This window comes from Esox lucius, chromosome 17 (genome assembly GCF_011004845.1).
Source record: "Esox lucius isolate fEsoLuc1 chromosome 17, fEsoLuc1.pri, whole genome shotgun sequence".
Classification (NCBI taxonomy): domain Eukaryota; kingdom Metazoa; phylum Chordata; class Actinopteri; order Esociformes; family Esocidae; genus Esox; species Esox lucius.
This window is the reverse complement of record NC_047585.1, coordinates 30,713,476-30,735,536: the sequence shown is the minus strand read 5'-3', so window position 1 is coordinate 30,735,536 and position 22,061 is coordinate 30,713,476. Positions and strand designations below refer to the sequence as shown.

General features: G+C 38.4%; 1 protein-coding gene across 22 annotated transcripts in view; it reads left to right on the top strand.

The window, feature by feature from the left end:
- Window positions 1–21,186, top strand: part of znf740a (zinc finger protein 740a) — a 33,018-nt gene extending 11,832 nt beyond the window's left edge. The window contains exons 8-24 of one of the 22 annotated variants that reach the window (XM_020055470.3): window positions 176–259; window positions 598–681; window positions 1,149–1,232; window positions 1,715–1,798; window positions 2,445–2,528; window positions 3,528–3,611; window positions 7,043–7,126; window positions 8,032–8,115; window positions 10,881–10,964; window positions 11,668–11,751; window positions 12,589–12,654; window positions 12,798–12,881; window positions 13,789–13,872; window positions 14,280–14,363; window positions 15,622–15,705; window positions 16,182–16,300; window positions 18,196–21,186. In XM_020055470.3, the coding sequence (XP_019911029.1) occupies window positions 176–259; window positions 598–681; window positions 1,149–1,232; window positions 1,715–1,798; window positions 2,445–2,528; window positions 3,528–3,611; window positions 7,043–7,126; window positions 8,032–8,115; window positions 10,881–10,964; window positions 11,668–11,751; window positions 12,589–12,654; window positions 12,798–12,881; window positions 13,789–13,872; window positions 14,280–14,363; window positions 15,622–15,705; window positions 16,182–16,300; window positions 18,196–18,369 (1,535 nt within the window). In that variant the 3' untranslated portion in view covers window positions 18,370–21,186. Of the gene's footprint in view, window positions 1–175; window positions 260–597; window positions 682–1,148; window positions 1,233–1,714; window positions 1,799–2,444; window positions 2,529–3,527; window positions 3,612–7,042; window positions 7,127–8,031; window positions 8,116–9,173; window positions 9,258–10,880; window positions 10,965–11,667; window positions 11,752–12,588; window positions 12,655–12,797; window positions 12,882–13,788; window positions 13,873–14,279; window positions 14,364–15,621; window positions 15,706–16,181; window positions 16,301–18,195 lie in introns of all 22 variants that reach the window. The other 21 variants (XM_020055474.3, XM_020055472.3, XM_034287266.1 and 18 more) reach the window with 21 other exon arrangements.
- The last annotated feature ends 875 nt before the right edge of the window (window positions 21,187–22,061 follow it).

The following is a 22,061-nucleotide window of genomic DNA, read 5'->3' as shown; positions in this document are numbered from 1 at the left end:
AACTTAATAAATAATTGCCGATTGCAGAACCAATCATTATGGTGCTAGTGATTGAATTATTCAACCCTTGCGTGTTAGTGAAATGTGTGGTTTGTAGTTCAGGATTTTGAAATGTCTTTCACATTTTGCAGTAGGAGCGTTAGCTAATGTTGATACTCTGTGTGTGTGTGTATAGGGGTGAAGCCGTATGCTTGCAACATGTGTGACATGAGATTCTTCCAGCGTTACCACCTGGCGAGACACAGCCTCACTCATACGGGTATGCGCCCACTCACCATAGCTCTTACATCTAAAAGCATTGTTGAGGAAACCTGAAGTTAATTAGCATTGACTCCATGGCCACAACTTGCTTGACAATATATTTGTGATATTCAATCTCAGATGCTTTGTACAATGCTTTACGACTTCAATCAGTTTTTAATGTATTAGTCAGTGTTTTACATCTAAACTCTTCCAATAGTTCTGTTGCCCAAGGCCATTATACTACAAAATAATATTTGTCTACAAGGCTTGGCATCATTGAGTGACAACTTGGTGGATATTTTAAAACCAGGATGTTGGTGGCTAGCAACATATTTATGCTCTGTGTGTGTATAGGGGTGAAGCCGTATGCTTGCAACATGTGTGACATGAGGTTTTTCCAGCGTTACCACCTGGCCAGACACAGCCTCATTCATACGGGTATGGGTCCACCCCCCGTACCTTTCTTAACATAGGGCTACACTAATGCTGTTTAAGCGCCAATACGCCGATTCCTAAAGTAGTACTGGTGAAAACACGCATATAGCCAACGTATTGTTTTGAAACCGCAAAACCTAAATAACCTTTCAGCAGGATGGTGCATTTAGTGGAAAATTGCATTTGTTAGCTGTAGTTCTGAATTCTACTTTCAGGGACGCTGGCAAATGTTTATGAATTTCTTTAACCATTTCAGTATTTTGAATGTACTTTATATCAGCTGTGTTGAATAATGTCGTATCTCAGAGTGGGATTTTCATGGCTATTGTGACGTCTCAGATTAGTGTAATTGCTGCTATTCTTCTGACATGTCTGGCTGTCTTTGTTGATTTTTGTCAACAAACATTTCTATAGTTTAATATAAGGTTAAATGTAGACTTTTTTTTCAAGTTGGTGCTTTGTGTATGTAGGGGTGAAGCCATACGCTTGTTCCATGTGTGATCAGAGATTTTTCCAGCGTTACCACCTGGCAAGACACAGCCTCAAACATACTGGTATGGGTTCGCTCACCGTACCCATCTCACACGTAGTTTCCACCTGGTACACAAACATTAGTTTAAGTCCTATGGGTATAATCTCACAAACATATGGCCACGAGTCTCGAGTTTGGATTCTTCTTTTAACATTTTAAAATATTTGAGACACCTAGCTTTTACATGAAACTTTTCATACATTTTTATTGTTAGCTTAAATGTTTATTAATTCTTTATAACCATTTCAGTATTTTGCCTGTATGACCATGAGTCTCAAGTTTGAATTATTTTACTTCCAGTCTTTATATGGAACGTTTATTTTTAATTAAGGACAAGTTGCCATGCTGCCACACAATTTAAAGTTTTCCATATTTTTGTGTCTTGCTCATTTCAGACCAAGTTAATACATGCATAGTGTTCTTGAAACACATCTTATACTCACAGGTGCTAGTGTATTATTGGTTTAGATATACTGTAAAGTCTGGCGCTCTGTGTGTACTTAGGGGTGAAGCCGTACGCTTGCTCCATGTGTGACATGAGGTTCTTCCAGCGTTACCACCTGGCGAGACACAGCCTCACTCATACGGGTATGGGTATGATAACTGTTACATCCTAAATACATTTTTATTGGAGCTGTTGGCGCAACATTTTTCAGTGTAATGTACAGCATATCTGAAGCCCCAACCCCCAAAACCCATTGCTATGTCAAATGTTCTGCCACCGTGTTTGTAGGGTTAGACAAAATTACCCCCCAGAAATGTGGGATGTCTTGGTGTTGGTAATCCCTATTCTCAAGCTAAAAGTGAATTAAGAGGCTTTGTTGGAAACTACTGTCCACTGAAAAAAATCTTCATATAAAAATATACTGTATTTAAAATGTATTTCATGTGTTTTTTTTGGGGGGGGGGGGGGGGGGGGGGGGGCTGTGATCTCTGAACAATTCCTCATATAATGGACTCTTCTTAAACAAGGGAGAGTTTTTCACCAGAGGATCATTGTTTTGTAGTTTTATAGAAAAGGGTTGTATGAGATGAAGTTACATCAAGGAGAGGGACACCTTTTAAAATACTTATAGACTATATTGCACTTCCCTTGTAAGTGATTGTTTATGCAATTGTTTTAAGTTGGAATGCATGAAATCAGGATGTGAATGTATAGGTATTGAATCTGCTAATGCGTATTTTAAAACTGCAACAGAAAGATAGCTAATATTTGTATGCTCTGTGTGTTTAGGAGTGAAGCCGTATGCTTGTTCCATGTGTGACATGAGGTTTATTCAGCGTTACCAACTGGAGAGACACAGCCTCACTCATACGGGTATGTGTCCTCACTTTGAATCCCTCTTTGCTTGAATTTGGATTTACAGATGCCACGTATGAGCCTCAAATGCATTGTTATTTAATGAGTATCCTGTTGTATTTTTTGGTATAATGGAATGGCTGCATCAAACTCGAGTTTGTGTTGTTAAAAGGCATTTTGTAGAAATCAGACTGCATTTATTGATCCTGGACAGCAGTACCAATACTTAGCCTTGTTTTATTGCAGGTGTTTTTTTTTCAGGCAGATTGAATATTGTTCTCCGTACGCAAACAAATTCCAAGCTCACTGGTTTATTGAGAACTGAATGCATGGCACAGGATTAGTTAATCGATTAGTTAATCAGATCGTGTTCAGAAACAAGGCTTTTGATAGTATTAACAATTTGATTTGAAGTCCCATGTCCAATATAATCTTTGAACACTGTTGGAATTGTGCCTTTTTAACATCCAGAACTTTGGGCTAGCTTTAACGGAAATACATTTTGAGTGATTCCAGAGGAGAATAAGACAGTTACAAGAGTTTGAGACATCACAATAGCATGACAAAAATCACATGGTTGTGTCAATTGTGTTTTAATGTTTATGTACCAACTGCCTAAAATTTTCACATCTAATGTTCATAAAACGGCATGACTTGAAGCCATGTGTCCACCAGCATTTTCCCCAAAATTTCTAACCAGGCTCAGTAATTTTATTGGTTTTTAGCTAAACCATTGGTGTCATTGGTAGCTAGTACCCACAACTAGGTATTTTACCATTCTTAGCCTTGCCCTTTTTCATTTTGAAACTGCCTAATTTATACTACTCATTGGGCAATGAAATCTCGGCCCCTTTTGGGTTAGTAGAGTGCAGCTTTTGACCAATCCCCAACTGCTGATTCTCTGGAGAGAAAAAAAACTGTAACAAAGCTAAGTTTTAGCTACAGTAAAGTTAAGATCGATCATTTTTGGCAGTTGAACTTTTTTTATACTAAAGCTGGTGCTCTGTGTGTGTATAGGGGTGAAGCCATTTGGTTGCACCATGTGTGACAAGAGGTTCTTCCAGCGGTACCACCTGGCAAGACACAGCCTCACTCATATGGGTATGCATATGCTCACCATATCCCTGGAATTTAACCCTATATGTAGGGTTGGCAGGATTTCTTTTTTTTTTGTGACAAAATAGACAATCGGGTGTAATATCTGACAAAATCCATAGAATTTCCCTTAAGGATGAGAAGTTTTGCCACCAGGGGACATCATCAGCTCATGTGATGTGTTGTGGTTGTGGACTAAAGCATTGAAAACACATCTAAACAGTCTGACGCCATTGAGTTAAACAAAGGTTTTTGTGAATCCCTATTAAGTTAATTGTCTTTCATCAGACCGCATCACTACATGAGGCTCATCCTGCAACCGATCTGTCTTGTAGGACGTGGAACTGCTCTTCAAATTAAAGTATTCCTGGACATCTGACATTCAATGAAAATGTTTCCAAATGTTTTATCTCTTCACTGTTGTATGAAATATCAATGACTCACTCCTGAAGACGTTTTGTGGAAGGACATTCGTCCCAAATTCGTCACTTAATGAGCCCCATAACTAACTGTTGGCGCTAGCTAGCTGGCTTACTGACAGCTTTCAAGTTGCTGACAGACCCTAAAACTGACGGTCTGTCAGAAATCTCTCCGCAAATCAGCATGTTTCTGTACGTTCACTTCACTTTCCTTCAATGAGCACAACAACCAGTGACCTGGGATGCTTCTCGTCATAGAGAATAGCTGCGTCATATTTTTGGAGGTTATTTCAGAATGGCCTGAATGATATCCTGGTAATCAAGCAATAGCAGGATAGACTAATTGAATAGAAAGATAACTATTGCAGTAAATTCAAAACTAATAGTAGTTTTTATATCCTTGAATTGTCCATGGGGCATAATATCTTGCAGGCAGCAGTTTTATAGGTGGTAACAAAATTGTATGATGTTATACAACTTTATTTTGATTAGCGTAACAATTGTGCATTTACATATAATCTTCCCAACAATCACATTATTCCTTATTATTTATATTATTTGCCTTTGCATTAGGCAGCAGCTGTTAAGACACACTTTTCTTTCCAACCAGGTCCAGCATCATTTCATGATTTAGGTTATGTATCAACTGGCATTTTGATTTAATCTATATCTAAACAGGGGCACATTCTGCATACCTTCACCTTCAAACTTTGAGAATACTTTGTAATCACAGATCTGGATAAATTTGCTTATCAATTGGTTGCACACAAGGCAGGATTTACTTGAAAATGAAAATGGTAATGGGACAAAGAATGTCAGAAAAGTGCATACCAACAAGATCGAGATTAAATAGAAATAATCTATATTGGTAGGCTACTACTACTCATTTTAATAATGTAATATAACAGGAGAATATTCTGCATTGCTAGACAACAAAAATAATTAACCTTATTCTATTTTGCCCATTTTTATATTAGCTGTAGGCTTTTATTGTTTAAATTCACAAAAACAAATCAATTACATTGTTGTTTTTGTAACAATTTGGTTACCAATTACTCTAGAGGCTCTTATTGCATTATTCCTGCAAATCAAATATGCAGTGCGTACACCTTTGATGTCATCTATTGGCAATATTTGGACAGGATAATGGGTTGAGATATTCAAGGATGACCATTCTTTCCGGTAGCAGTCTGTTATCTGGAAAGGTCTATAATATAAAAATATGATTAGCTAATCACACCCTTTTGGATGTAAATTTTTTTTTATTGTTGGTGTTACTAATCCTACTGGTGACCATAAAGATAAAATAATTTGAATTCATTGAGCTACCATACTAATCAAGAATGGGAAGATGCATTTAAATGCATTTAAATACACAAAGAAATCTAGAAAATTAAGTAATGTTTTTTTTAAATATTTTGTGGGGAAACTCCCACAATGAGTTAATGAGGGTGGTCAAGTGGTCTTTTCCACTGCCTCCAGTGCACATTTCCTGCAGCATAGGTTTGAATCCGGCACACTGCTCTTTCAACTATTAATCTATTTGCCCACTTTCCTGTCCAATAAAGTATAAAAATGTCTGAATATTAATGAAATATCGTTTTCTGCATTCTGATGTTAGACAGCAAAAACTACTTTTGAATGATCCCAGTCATTGTGAAATACGAGACAGATCAGTCCAGGTGAAGTTGTTGCGCTCTGATGTGGGACAATGTACAGTGGATATACGTCTACACAGCTATTATTTTGTAATATAAAAGAATGAGACAAAGATAAATCATGTCACTTTTAATGTGGCCTATAATGTGAACAATTCAATTGAAAAACAAACTGAAATCTTCGAGAGGGAAAAATGAAAAATAAAAACCTTACAATAACCGGGTTGCATAAGTGTGCACACCCTCTTATAACTGGGGATGTGGCTGTGTTCAGAATGAACCAGTCACATTCAAACTCATGTTAAATAGAAGTCATTACACACCTTCCATCATTTAAAGTGACTCTGATTACTCACAAATAAATTTCAGCTGTTCTAATAGGATTTTCCTGACATTTTCTTAGTTGCATCTCAGAGCAAAAGCATTGGTCCGCAGAGAGCTTCCAAGGCATCAGAGGGATCTCATTGTTGAAAGATATCAGTTAGGAGAAGGGTACAAAATAATTTCCAAAGCATTAGACTATACCATGGAACACAGTGAAGACAGTCATCATCAAGAGGAGAAATATGGCACAACAGAGACATTACCAAGAACTGGACGTCCATCCAAAATGATGAAAAGACAAGAAGCAAACTGGTCAGGGAGGCTTCAAGAGGCCTACAGCAACATTAAAGGAACTGCAGGAATTTCTGGCAAGTTCTGGCTGTGTGCTATATGTGACAACAATCTCCCGTATTCTTCATATGAATGGGCTATGGGGTAGGGTGGCAAGACGGAAGCCTTTTCTTACAAAGAAAAACATCCAAGCCCGGCTGAAGTTTGCACAAACAAACATCAAGTCCCCCAAAAGCTTGAATCCAATTGTATATCTATGGGGTGATCTGAAGAGGGCTGTGCACAGGAGATGTCCTCACAAACTGACAGATTTGAGTGCTTTTGTAAAGAAGAGTGCAAATATTTCCATGTCAAGATGTGCCATGCTAATGTGCTGTAATAAAATCAAAAGGTGCTTCAACAAAGTATTACTTTAAGGGTGTGCACACTAACGCAATTAGGTTATTGTTTTTTTTGTTGTTTTTTTTCCTCAAAGATTTTTTTTTTTTTTTAATTGAATTGTTCCCGTTATAGGTCACCTCAAAGGTGGAAAAATTCTGACATGATTTATCTTTGTCTCATTCTTTTACATCGCAGTAACCTGGCATTTCAACAGGGGTGTGTAGATTTTTTATATCCACTGTATATTACATTATGGAAAGTATTGCAATAAGTAGTTATCTTACCAATCAGGTTTCAGCTATATAGAAACCTAAACCAAAATTTTGAGACACTGAAGTAATATATTGATGCTCTGTGGGTTTAGGTGTGAAACCTTACGCTTGCACCCTGTGTAACATGAGGTTTGTTCAGCGCTACCATCTGGCGAGACACAGCCTCAAACATACGGGTATGGGCCCACTCACTGTACCCATCTCTCACATAAACTAGTTAAGGATGTTTATTAAAAAAAACATCACCGGCACATTTAATAAAGATGTAGGTCTTTCATTCGCTATTTGTTGCATCATTGCAATGGAAAAATATTAGATTTTTGCCTTTTTCTAGAATTGACACCTTCAGATGTAGACTACCCCAGATCATTTTGTAATTTCTAATGATGGGCATTCTGAGTCTTCAAGTGAGGAGGCTCACTCGGTTCCATTCAGCTAAAATAGCTTTTAATTTGTCTTGGAAACATCTCTTCTTTGTTCTCCATTCTTAATATGTACCTAAACCCATGAAACAATTGCTAATATGTGATGTGAGGCATACACATTTCCTTGCCGTTATGCCAGATCATGATACCTGACCAAATTATTTCCTGAAAAATATTTGGAAATAGATTTTCTACAATGTGAATAGTCTCAAACTGAAATATAGGTACATTTGGCAGCCAAGTGAACCACTAATGTTTGGTTCAAAACAGTCACCAAAAACAGCAGTTTATTCTTGAATGATACATCACTAATCAGTTCTTCCAGTGTGTTTTTGGAGATGTAGTATAATTTTCCCAATAGAATATGTGGATGCTATGTAAAGTTGTGGTTCATCATAAACTAATGATGTTTAATTGGCCACTTTTCCACTAAATGCCAAAACATTTTTGATAAACCACAAGAACCTCAACATGTTGAGGATTCCGTATAGTAAAAACCTTTAAGGGTTAATACCCAGGACGTTTTTCTATGGGTTGACTTCAGTGTTTTTTAAGCTATCAATTTAGTATAAATGTATATACCTGCACTTGAAATTGGAATACGTAAATTTTCGGGGAGTGAGGCATAAAAATAATATGATGTTCTGTGTGTGTAGGGGTGAAGCCGTACGCTTGCACCATGTGTGACAAGAGATTTTTCCAGCGAGACCACCTCCGGAGACACAGCGTCACTCATATGGGTATGGGTCCGCTCACCGTACCCTTGTTATTAGACCAAACCTGAACCTTTGGTTTGGATGGATTTAGCCAATGCTAGCTACTGCGACAATCAAGGATGGCCAAGAAAACATAATTTGTTTATGATGAAGTATGATTTTTTATTGTTCACACATCTTGGATGTTGATCTTATGAAAGGATTCTACCATCTGAAAACTCCCTGTCCTCCTACTTAAAAGATAATTTCACTATTTTTGATGATAGATTGTTCCTAACCTGAAAGTAGTCTACAGGCCAACAGAAACTGTTATCCATGGTTCAGTTTTCTGTAAACAACCATCCCAAATTTGGCTACATTTAGCCACCGCTATCTGAAAATCTAACGTGAGCATTTGAAAAGTTGAAGAAAAAGGAAATCACTTGAAATAAACAATTTGTTTTGTTGTTGATGGTTTGGTCATTAAATTCCCACATGCCCCCGTGCATTATTATTATTTTAAATTTTTTACAGAATTTGGCGGCCGTTTTTAATAGATGTTTAAAGCCAACCGAATTGTGGATTCAGTTGTAAAATTCTTCTTGTTGATAACAATGTTGTTGATCTCTGCAGGAGGTTGATTGTACTGAACGGGTGTGAAGTTTATGATATAATATCATTAGCTTTATCCAAGTGCACTTTCTTACCTTCTTAGCTCTGTGTATGTATTCCTTGTAAAAGTGTATCTCATCCTAAACAAATGGTTTTATTGGCCATCCCTAATCCATGCACTTTTATTGTATCCATACCTTATTGATAGGCCTCAACAACCGCAAGCTATTGAGGTGGTAGTCAAATCGGATTCTTTAAGGTGAATACCCTCAAAGTGATTATGCGTTCGAGTGCTACCCTCAAGTGGTGGGAAACTTGGACCATTATTAAGATACCCTCATATCTCATGTCGTTTGCAAATTCACTTACTAGGAAATATGAGATTCCGGGTACTATTTAATGTTCCGAACGCCACCATTGACAGTGGTTTTTCAGAAATCAATTCAGCATACATGTATACACCTAAGCTTGATATTATTTTCTGTGTACAGCGGTGAAGCCATTCGCTTGCACCATGTGTGACAAGAGGTTTTTTCAGCGCCACCACCTGCGGAGACACAGCGTCACTCATATGGGTATGGGTCCGCTCACTGTCATTAACTTTAGTATATGGAGTTGGCAAGATTTAAATGCTAGAGATTGCGCAAATTTAGGATGGCCAATAAAATATAATTAGTTTATGATAGTGTGCAATTTTAGATTGTTTGTTGAATTGTGGTTGTAGAGGTGTACTTCGGTTATTGATTTTTTTATTTTCTTTCATTTTTAGAATATTTCTTGTATCTTGCAAAACCTATTTCAAGCATCCAGTCATGCTGCTTGATATTAGTATGTTAACAGTACCACGGCTGGCTACATAATGTCTCTTATACTCTTTGGTGTGATGTTAATGGTTAGAGATCACAAACATGTCGTCATCCATAGGACATTTTATTGGCCACCCTTAATTCACGCACCATGTCAACATCTTTTTGATAAACACCCCAACAACCGCAAGCTATTGAGGTGGTGGAGTATTTAGATTCGTCAGGGTGGAATGGAATACCCTGGAAATTATTCACATCAGTGGTTCTCAGTAAATCAGTAGTAAAATTGTATAAAACTGAACTGAACATTGCAGGACTTCTGTAGATGGGTAGTGAGACATAAAAGCAATATCATGTTCTGTGTAGGGGTGAAGCCATTTGCTTAATATGTTGTTCTGTGTGTGTAGGGATAAAGCCATTCGCTTGTAATGATGTTCTGTGTGTGTAGGGGTGAAGCCATTCGCTTGTAATGATGTTCTGTGTGTGTAGGGGTGAAGCCATTCGCTTGCACCATGTGTGACAAGAGGTTTTTTTGAGCGCCATCGCCTGCGGAGACACAGCGTCACTCATATGGGTATGGGTCCGCTCACTGTACCCATGTCATTTAAAATTTGGCTACACCTGAACAAAAGTGTACATACTCTCATGCACCTGACCACTTCCCCTCTAAATCTTGGAAATATCCGGCATGCCTAAGCTTTTAAGAAGTATTTCATCATACCAATAGAACCTAGGGGAGAAAGCCCTGGAGAGACTAGCTCTGTTTTTCTGTTTTAGTTGGGATAGTTGGTTTTCCCCACAAGTTACACATTGATCACAGATTTTTGTGATGTATAGCTAGCACACCACACATTCCTGATTTGGAGCAATGTCTCGAGTTAATTTGCTAAGATATCTACAAATATATTTTTCTATTTAAGGCAAGATTTTTATTGTCCGACTTTTATAAGTAGTCTTTTTAATGCACATGTTTTTTTTAAATATCTGAACTTTATATTGATCAAGTTGAGACATAAAAATCTGTTCTATGTGTAGGGGTGAAGCCATTCGCTTGCACCATGTGTGACAAGAGGTTTTTTCAGCGCCACCACCTCCGGAGACACAGCGTCACTCACATGGGTATGGGTCCGCTCACCGTACCCATGTTATCATGCCAAACCTGAACCATTGTAAACGGGGTTGGCAGGATTTCTGTGCTAGTCATACACAAAGAAATCTACAGAGAATATAATTTTTTGGTGAATAGGTTGGATTTGAAATACTTTCTCAAAAGTTTGGATGGATAGCAGTGGCTGGTACTACTAAACTAACCCAAATGAAATACACATTATATGGGAAGATTTTAGTGATGAATTCTGAGAACCTAAGTAATATATTGTTCTGTGTGTATAGGGGTGAAGCCGTACGCTTGCACCATGTGTGACAAGAGTTTTTTTCAGCGCCACCACCTGGCGAGACACAGCGTCACTCATATGGGTATGTCTTTAAGGCTATTGGTGAAATGTTTGCATGTTAGGTTTTGAAATCCAAAACGCCCATATTTCTGTTTTCCTCAGAGATGCGGAAGGCTAATATTACTACCAGATGATGTCATCAGCTCATGTGATGTGTTTTATATTTGGGGAAAAACAACTACACCGACTGTTCGATAACTCGCACCTCAATAGCATGCGGATCGGGATAACTTGACACTGTTGAGATCTTTTCCAAATTAGTATGTGTATTTTCAACTTCTGAATACTTATTGATTTTGATTTAATGTCAACTGTATTGTGTTCCTTGTTAAGTGGTGTTAGGTATGAGACGGTGAAGTTGTCGTTGTGATTCTCTACCTTTTGAGCCCAGTGGATGGAAACCCAATCTTTTCTGGCAGAACTACAATTGTTCTATTAAGCAAATGTTTTATTGCTCAGCCTCAATTCACTCTATTATACCATATATTTATGTAATATTAACATGCTTCATTGGGCTACCAACAACCGCCGCGAGTTATCGAAGTGGCGGTGTATTTCAATTTCTTCAGTGTGAATCTTTTGTTTATAATTCTGTGATTTACAACCGTAGTTAATTAGCTGAAAATTTAGCATAAATCCATTCACATTATATTCAACGGTTCACACATCTTCAATCAAAAGTGTGAAACAGAAACATAATAAAATGATGTTCCATGTGTGTGTAGGGGTGAAGCCGTATGGTTGCACCATGTGTGACAAGAGGTTTTATCAGCGCCACCACCTGGCGAGACACAGCGTCACTCACATGGGTATGGGTCCGCTCACCGTACTCCTGTCATTAAGGCAACTCCTAAGCTCTAGTATGGCAGGAGTTATAAGTTAGTCATGCACAAAAATGTGTAGGTGAAATATATTGCTTTAAGCCTCCTATATCTTAAAAAAAATTGTGATTTACCTTGTACTGGAGCATGCAAGCTTTTTATTTATCTGCCTCTAGTATGAAGGAAAGAGTCAGTTTCACAAGTCAATTCTAACTAGTGTTTCCATTAACCATGGTGAAGCATTGTCTTGTGAAACAGCCTCTACATTACTTCATACTGGATGCCATGAAATTGGTGTTAAGTTCCTCTGACTCTCTGTAAATAGACAAAAGTTGAATTGCCAAAATCTCGGACACCTTTTTATTGCCACCAGATGACATCTGCTGGTGTAATGTGTTGTAGTTGTGGATTAAAGGAAAAATAATTGCTAGAAACTACTTCAAGCACTTAGTAACTCGTGCCTCATTAAGTTAAACTGTTTGTAGTGACTGCGCCTGAGGAGATGTCTTCCAGAATTGTATGTGTTTTCCAACAAGATTATATGTAATATAACGCATGTTACTGGATCCTGCAGAAACCAACGATGTATGCTATCTGAATACACTCAATCCTGCTAAGTGTTGCCAACTTGGCCACTTCGCACTATTCACTAGATTTAGGCCCTGCAATGTTTTGGATCCCCTTTTCTTTGTTTACCCCTTGAACGTCACTAGAAAAAGTCAACTACATTTCAGATGGTCTCAGAGAGCTAACCTCTGAGCTTTTTGGGTTTAGAAATTATCTAAATTGATGATCATATGCAATTTGGTGTCCTCTAATATCTAGTGACATATTGCGCCTCTAATGGTCACCCGCCCCGAAAAAAGTTGGCAACACCAGTCCCTTGTCATGGTAGGAATTTGATAATAATGGCACTTAGTGCATATTGTTAAATTTTTGCCTGAAGTTCTTGATTAACCTAATATTGAAAGAGTTTGTTAAGGAGCGTGAGGCACAACAGTAATGAATGAATTGATGCTCTTGTGTGTGTATAGGGGTGAAGCCGTACGGTTGCACCATGTGTGACAAGAGGTTTTACCAGCGTTACCTCCTGGCAAGACACAGCCTCACTCATTTGGGTATGGGTCCGTTCACCGTACCCACCCTACCCAATTTCAGGCCACACCAGAACCCCAGTAGACAGGGTTGGCAGCATTTATGATAGATATGCTCAAAGAAATGTATGAAATCCATAAGTATGTTGTTTAGGTATGTGTTAGGCTTTGATACCACCAGAAGTCAATTTAATTTATTTTAAGGATGAGAAGGATTCCATTTATAACCAGATGACATCAGCTCATGTAATGTGTTGCGGTTGTGGATTAAAGCATTTCTTTTTTAAAATGCTAAATGTAATTGGCCGAAAATAACTACACTGACCACTCAGTAACTCGTGCCTCAATAAGTTTCATTTGGGATAACTCACGGTTGTGGAGATGTCTTCCAACATTATTATTATTATATTTTTTTACTATTATGATATGTTATTGTATTGGGTGCTATTGGAACCTGCAGAAATGGATAAAGATGTATACGATCTGAAACGCAATGTTGGTTGGAGTTGCCAACTTGGCGACGTTGCACTGCCTTCATTAGATTTTGAAATGTTTACAGAATTCTCAGTTTTACATCTTAAGGGTTTTCAAGACTTAAGTGACTTGTGAACAGCAGCGCACACTCACTGTGCTTATGATGATCAAATGCCATAGAAATGTGCATTGTGGCATTATCTCGCAGAGCTATTCAGTCTACATTTTACAGTTTCTAGTGACATTTGTCAATAGATGAACTGTCAATATTTGGCTGCTTGCCCCATTAAAAGTCGCCAACAAACGTCCATTTGCGTTTAGGCAGAATGTTGACAATAACAGCATTTTATGCGTGTTGCTTGTTGAGCTGTATTTGTTTCCAAAATGTGTGGTAAACATAATTGGAGAACTAATAAGAGGCCCATAGTAATGTTTTGATGCTCGTGTGTGTGTGTAGGGGTGAAGCCGTACGGTTGCACCATGTGTGACAAGAGGTTTTACCAGCGTTACCACCTCTCAAGACACAGCCTCACTCATATGGGTATGGGTCCGCTCACCGTACCCACCTTACCCAAGATCTGCCCATACCTGAACCCTTGTATACAGGGTTGGCAGAATGTATATGCTAGTCATATTTCACAAATACATTTAGGTGAAACATTATGTTTTCAAGTTAGGTTTGATATCCAATGGTGTAAAATTTCCAGGAAATATTGGATGAGAAGTGATAGTTTTCCACTAGATTACATCAGCTCATGTGTTGTGGTTGTGGACTAAAGCATTGAAAAACAGTGAAAAACATACAAAATTTTTAAAGAAAACCTAAATGTATTGCTTGGATTGAAATATATAAGTGGTTATATCAGTTAAGCCTGCTCTTAAACTTTATTGGACTTGTATTACAGTTTGAGGCCTAAAAAATAATATCTCAATGCTCTGTGCATTTAGGTGTGAAACCTTATGCTTGCAACATGTGTGACATGAAGTTTGTTCAGCGCTACCATCTGACAAGACACAGTCTCACTCATACGGGTATGGGCCAGCTCGCCGTACCTATCACACAAACAAGCTAGTGAAGTATGTCAGTACAAGATTTTAAGATATACCAACGTTATTTTGAAAAAATGTATTTTGTTGATTTCAGTTAAAACCATTGCATCGACGTATTTTCTATTAGCATTATGTTTAAAGATAGACGCTTAAAGATTTACTTCAGATTTTTGCTAATGTAGCCATGATTTAGATGTCAAACAGGGATGGGGAGAAACTGATTACTCAAACAAACGTCTAAATGTTACCAGAAATAATATTATAATAACATGAAAATACAATTTTAAAAGATTCCCTCATGGGAAAAGTTGTCCAGAAATTACAAAGTAGTCAGATAACATTATTAAGTTTGGGAAATTCTAAAGCTAAATTTTTAATGGATTGCATTTCCTTTCTAATGGATTACATTTAGAAAGTAGCCTAACATACCCTGATGTTGATTTGAATAAACACATTTTACATTTAGACCTTTTCACATTTAATGGTCAGGCACCTTCATGTAGATTTAACCATAGCCTTTTTTTCTGGTTAAGTAAAACCAGTGCTCAACCTGGCAGGAGCTCACTGGAGCAGAGTGAAATATTACGTAGCACTGTCACCTTAAAATAACCATTCAAATCACCCAGAATGAGTAATTACTATTTCAATTCAGGTCAAGCACTGAATTAAATTATGTTGTAGGCTTTTTGTGATAGATTGTTTGCAGAAAATAGTGGTATGTTTGTTTAGTGGGGTGGGTGGGGTTTGGGATTATAGCTTAAATTGTTGTTTAGATTGCTGTGCAACGGTTATTGTTTGCTTTTAAATTTGGCACACATGGTACTATATTTTTCTTTATATAATATTTGCCTTTGTGGCTAATTATTAGTATAATACATTAGGATATTACATTATGTCAATATTTTTTCAGACAATTACAGATTTTGTTGTTAGTCATTTTATTCAGTGCTTAGTTCACAATTCGTTCACAATTCCATGCGTTGATAGTTTTTTATTGGCTAGTCGGGTTATGTGATGCAACAGATATCCGTGTTCATTATAGCTGGTTAAACAAGTTAGACTGCAACTTCTTCTCATCCTTATAATTAATAGCACACACAAAGCACGCTTATTGTAATTGTTTAATGATTATGGTAGCAAACACTTCTTACAATATCTTTCATAGTGTTAGCTTGAGCTCTTTTTGTATGCTTTGTACTCTTTGGAGAAAGAGAGCTAATGCATTGCTCTGTGTGTATAGGGGTGAAGCCGTATGCTTGTTCCATGTGTGACATGAGGTTTATTCAGCGTAACCACCTGGAGAGACACAGCCACACTCATACGGGTATGCGCCCATTTACCATACCCTTATACCTAAGAAAGGCTGTTTTTAATCAACACAAATACCACCACAGCAAACTCGAGTTTGGATTGTCAAGTCATTTGATGCGATGTTGAACCAGCCTCAAATTATCAAGTAAACTTTCAGGGGCATCGAGTTGGTTTGATGAATTATAAAAAACAAAATTAAAAACCTGAGATTCCACTCAAATCTACACATAATGAGTTGATGACAAGACATCTTTAAATGTTACCAAACGTGTAGTTTCTTATTTTCCTTGATTTCTGTTCAAATACGCACTAATCTTCAGTACTTCTATTGCCATAAGGACTAAAGAAACATACTTTCCCATCACTTGAACACACATTTGAAGATATTCATTGTAATCCATAGACTTAAATTAAGAGTAACTCAGTTACATTTTTTTTTATTCAACTCTGAGGATTTGATGTGATGAATCTGTTTGTGTGCTCTTATAGGGGAGAAGCCGTTTGCTTGTGACATGTGTGATATGAGGTTTATCCAGCGTTACCACTTGGAGAGACACAAGCGTGTCCACAGCGGAGAGAAGCCTTATCAGTGTGAGCGCTGCCAGCAGGTACGACAACTTGGACACAGAGAGAGGCACATGCATGTATGGTCACTCGCATTAGAAATATTAAATGTCAGTATAAGCATTTAAAACAATGTGCTTTACGTGCTGGCACTGAGGAACGTGTAGTAGCCGGTATCATTACTAACTCTCTACCACTAACTTTGAAGTCAAGTTTAAACATGCATGCAGGGTCATTCAGTATATTAACCATTTGTACTCAGTCAGTTTGCATTTCTGGGCTACGTTTATATATTGAACTGCTGTGAATTTTAGAGCAGCTGGTGTTGGCAAACTCTGGCATAGCCTACTTGTTTATTTGACCTAGTGTGTCACACTGTTGAATGTGAACTGCACTTATGCAAAAGTTCCTGGAAAACTTTAGTTTGACGGTCTGAAGGTACTCTGTAACACATTGTTATAAAATCTGGCAGGATGAGCTGTGCCAGCACATAGAAGAACATTTTCAGGAGCATCTCACTAGTAAGCATGCAAGCATATACACCGATATATTGGGTGTTCAGTGGTGCCAGCACGTTAGGGAAAATGCAGTGCCTTTGGAAAGTACTCAGATCTATTCACTTTCTCCACATTTTATTGTGTTATGGTTTTAATATATGATTGATAAAAATATTGCCATCAGTCTACACACAATGCCCCATAATGACAAAGCAGAAACATTTTTAAAATGTGTGCCAATTTATTGAACATAAACTGAATTACCTAATGTACATTAGTAATTCAGTTGTGAAATGGAAGACGTTAGGGACCACAAATGTTAGAAACCATACCGTCCCGTGAAACTAAGTAACCAGGCAAGAAGGGCCTTGATCAGGAAGGTGATAAAGAACCCTATGGCCACTAACAAAGCTTCAGAGAATCTCTGCAGAGATGGGAGAACTCGGCAGAAGGACTACCAATCTCTGCAGCACTTCATCAATCAGACCTTTGCGGTAGTGGCTAGATAGAAGTAAAAGCCACATGGCATGCCGTCTGTTGTTTGCCATATGGCGCATTAAGGACCCTGGGAGCATGAGGAAAAAGAACTGTTCTGATGATACCAATGTCGAACTTTTAGGCCTGAAAGCCAAGCTCTTGCTGGTGAAAACAAGGTACTGCTCATCATCTGACTAATACCATCACTACAGAGAAGCTTGGTGGTGGGAGCGTCATGCTATGAGGATGCTTCTCAGCAGCAGGGACTGGGAGACTGGCCAGTTTTGAGGGAAGGATGAATAGAGCAAAATACAGTGTGGTACCTGAACTTGATGCAGAGCACGCAGGATCACAGACTCAGGCAAAGATTCATCTTTCAGCACAACAACCCAAAACGGGACAAGTCTGTAAATTTCCTTGAGTGGCCAAGCAAAATCTGCTGGGAGACGGGAGGATTGACAATTTGACAGACCTTGAGAGGATTTGCAAGGAGGAATGGGAGAAACTGCCTGAATCCAGGAGTGAAAAGCTTGAATCATACCCATAAGCCTCAAAGCTGTGATCGCTACCAAAGGAACTTTTAGAAAGTACTGAGTAAAGGGTCGAAATACTGATGTACATGTTGTTTTATTTCCAATAAATAAGTTGTAAAATCTATTACCTTTGTTATTATGGGCTATTGTGTGTAGCTTAATGGCAAAAAATCAATGATGTCTTTTAATATTGGAGACAATATTTAGAATTCTTACCAAAGGTCCCGTATTTCCTCAGTGACTGTCATACACATTGGCACGCAATCCATGCATACAGTTTCAAACACACATAAATGCCTGAACACATTGTCTGTATGAGCAGTACCACCAGGTAAGAGATGCTCGGAAGTACTGTCGACCAAACAGACACCGTGGCCTTAAATCTGTTCAGACGAATGACGAACAGCTCCTACACGTGTGTGTGTGTTGTAGAACTTTTCGCGGACGGACCGCCTGCTGCGACATCGCCGTCTGTGCCAGGGCCGAGGCGTGGCCAAGGTGGAGAACCAGCCGTGCTGCGAGCCACGCCCCTACCCTCAGGAGCCTCCGCCCGCTCCGCCCACATGGAGCCCCCTGCACCCCCCTCCTGGTCGGCTGGCTGTCTGACTGACATTCCCCCCGACCCCCAATTGCCCCTCCACACACACACCCACATGACCACCTCCGTAGAAGGACAGGCCAGGCCACAGGGTCTCTGTTATTTAGCCCTGCGCTCAGCGCCATAACACTGGCCAAGACTGAACCTGCAGCCCAGTCCTGAGGTTTCTATGACAGAGGGACAGCTACCTTCTATGTGTTTTGTTTTATTGTCCTTTTATTTTTTTCCTGCGATGGTTGGTCTGTTTTGTACTTAATCTATTAGATTCTTGCTCCAAGTTAATTTTGTTTATTATCATTTAGACTTTTGGATTTAGATCATTTGTGCTTTTGGTGGTACTCGGGGAGGGGGGGTTACAGTTGGTCATTACCAGGGTTGTGCTCAAGTCGGATTGAATGCTGATTTGAATCAAAGTGGGAACATCTTTTCAAATGGATTTTAGTAGAAACAAATGCCCTTTTTTTAATTATTTAAGTGTCAGTTTCTGCATTGACTGGCTTCAATTCAAATTGACCCTAACCCCGGTCATTAGACCATGGCAACAAAGAGTGATATATACATGAATTTATAACAATATATGTCTGAGGAAAATGTAGAAAATGGTTGTTTGAATGATTTAAAAAAAACATTGTCAGACGATGGTACAGGTGTCATAACTGTAAAACGTAAGGGGTTCCATATAATTAGTGATTTTAGGACAAAATAGGGAAGTGGAGGACTTCCTTGCAGGTCAAAGGCAAAGGATCAGGTCAGATGACCTTGTGGTTCTTGTTTGATAGAGATGTGCTCATGACTCAGGAAGTGGCACAGGCAGGAGGACAGCTGTAGCAAGTTCCATTACACCCACTAATGGTGTATGTATGTACAGAGGTCTATGGGAGCAGGTTGCAGGCTCTTTCAGTCGGTTCCTATACAGATGTATGTGAAAAACAACGGCACAAGATGGCAGCTTCAGCAAGTCCCATTGCTTGTGTTTGTACAGATCCTCATGTTGAGAGGATAAGCAGGAGGTATACAAAATCTTGTGGCCTTAGAGCGTGCTTATATTTTATATGTTTTGTATTTGATTAATTTGCCTTTTGTTTTTTGAGTTAATGGTTTAATTATTATCAGATACAATTATAAGGATGAGCCACTGCCTTTAAACATTAGGGTATGTTTTTCCTAAGCTGTTACCCTTATAGAACACTGCTTACTGCAATGGCAATATAAGGCATAGGCAAAAAAAAATCCTTCCTCTGTTCTTTGAGATAATTAATATAGTGCTGGTTATTATTGTTCATTATGTTACCCCTTGTGTAATCATTCTGGAACCACAGGAGTTCCAGTGATATGAAAAGTTCTCTTTTGGTCAGCTAAAGGCCATACAGATCATTTTGTCATGGCTAAATCAACACTTGCTTCACTTTGCTACACACTAACAAATGCCTTTTACTGAGATATGTGGGGTAGGTGTGTATAAAGGATTTATGTTATGTTCTTTCGAGGTTTAGCCTTAACTGATCTGACTCGTAAATAATTATTGTAATGCTAAATGATATTGTAATGAATGACCGTAACCTGTAAACTTTGAACATGTCTGTGGTTTCTCCCCTCCAAGTGTAATGGCAGATGCTCTAGTCAACGTCTACCTTCTCTGGCATTTAACTATTTCTGTCAGGGCTAGTCAGTGGTATTGGTGGTGTTTAACCTGTCTGTGGGGTAAGGATCTCTGATACCTGTTCCCGAGGAACCATGTGTGCTGGACTTAAACTGAATCATTTAATTTGTTTGTCAACATCACCAGGCTACTACTGTTAGTGAAACCAATGTTTATTTAGTAATGCCAAATGTATATTCCAGAAATGTAGCGATGTACAGTCTGAAGTCTGTTATGCCTGAGTGATGACATGATGCCATCCAGCAAAAAAGGGTTTTGTAGTAACAGTGTAACACTGCAGCTATATGATTTGGCAACACTTTGCCCAAAGAAATATTGAAAGGTTACTACCTGTGTCCAAGACTACCCATCAGTTAGGCCACAGGCCAAGACGTGTTGCCATTAACTGTTCAAACCCTCACAGTTGTTGTCTTTTAAGTATTGTTATTAATCTTATCATGGTGAAAATGCAATAGAATATATGAGTCTGATCAGTTGTTAATACAGTGACATTTTTTTCTTCTAATTAGCATCAGACAAAGTATGGAGCAGTTAGAGGACAGAGCTCTTCTTTCTTGGCCTCATCGCATTTGACGATTCAGTCAGCATTTCAAGGACCTTTTTTATTTCTGATAATATTGTAAACACTGGAGTGATAAAAACAAAAGACAAAAAAACATGAAATATGAATATTTTTCTTTTTCAAAACAGTACTAGATTTTAGTCTTTAGACAGCCTCTTACTCCTCAACAAAGATGGACAGAACCATTTGGATCAGTACTGTATGGAGAGCCCTGGGTGTCTAGTAATTTAAACATTAGAAGCAGTAGTACCTCAAGAAAATGACTGTTTTTATACAAATCCACTTCTATTTGTAGTGAATTATATTGATAGAAATATTAGGTAAGCAACAGCATCTACAGTAGCTATCACAGGTTAGTCTCTTTCTTTATTAGTCTTGCATGCAGAGTTATGGTCCTCAGTTAAAATAGGATCTTATATTGATTATTATTTTGTGTAGGCAAAATAAGTGCGTAAAAATAATTTCTTTAAAAAAAACTTACATTGATTATTGTAAAAATGGGCAAACTAATATGTACCCTTGTGATCCAATTAGTTTTTAATTGTATGGAGTAAGGGGAGAGGCTTCCTACCATTATGCTGAAATAAAATCCTTTATGAAAGACTTTGTTTCCTCTATTGACTCTTGACCTACACTGCCCTGTCTGGGGTCATATGGGATGTGAATAATGTCCTACTCAGAGGGTGCCTACAAAGGAAGAATAAGAGGTGTACACATTGATTATCGGTCATCTACAGTGACCAGCATCGATGTTTTTTCACTGTCATCACCGTGTCTTATCAGTTGTCATGTCAAAAGTAGTTGGTTTGACAGAATAGTTGCCCAAACCCCAGAAGAAAACACTTCACTTCACTCCAAATCCTATAAACACCTGCAGAGGAGAAATGCTAAAAGGAATAACATGGAGGAGGTGGATGGAAACATGTTAGTCAGGGCTGACATTTAAGACCTGCCTCAGTTTAGTGTAGCTGCCCTTTCCCAAATACCCTGTGCACTATGTAAGTAGAAATATTGATATTCTAGGTTAGATATTGTTTGTCCTGGGAATGCATCTACAACAATTTGTGTGGAGGGAATTCATTTTTTAGTTCACAAATTCAGGATAGTTTTGAGTTAATTTGCAATGCAACCTGATCTAAAATGATGTCAACTCATTGACCTGGCTCACTAGAATACCCCTCTGACCACAATGCTATCTGACATTTGGGGGTTGTGTGAAACCAGATCATTGACACGACTCGTAAGTGGGAACTATCTGTTATTTCTCTTTCTTTCTCAGCCATAGACCGTTATTTACAGCCCTCTGAGACTGAGCACTTAGCAGAGCCATCCTGAGTGTGGAGTGTCTACTGAGGGAAGGGGGGGGAGCTGTTAGCATCTAGTGTTTTTTATAGATAATATACTTGGTAAGGTTGCACATAGCTCGATTGGACGCTTGGCATATTGCGATGCGGAAGATTCTGGAAGTCTGGAAAAGC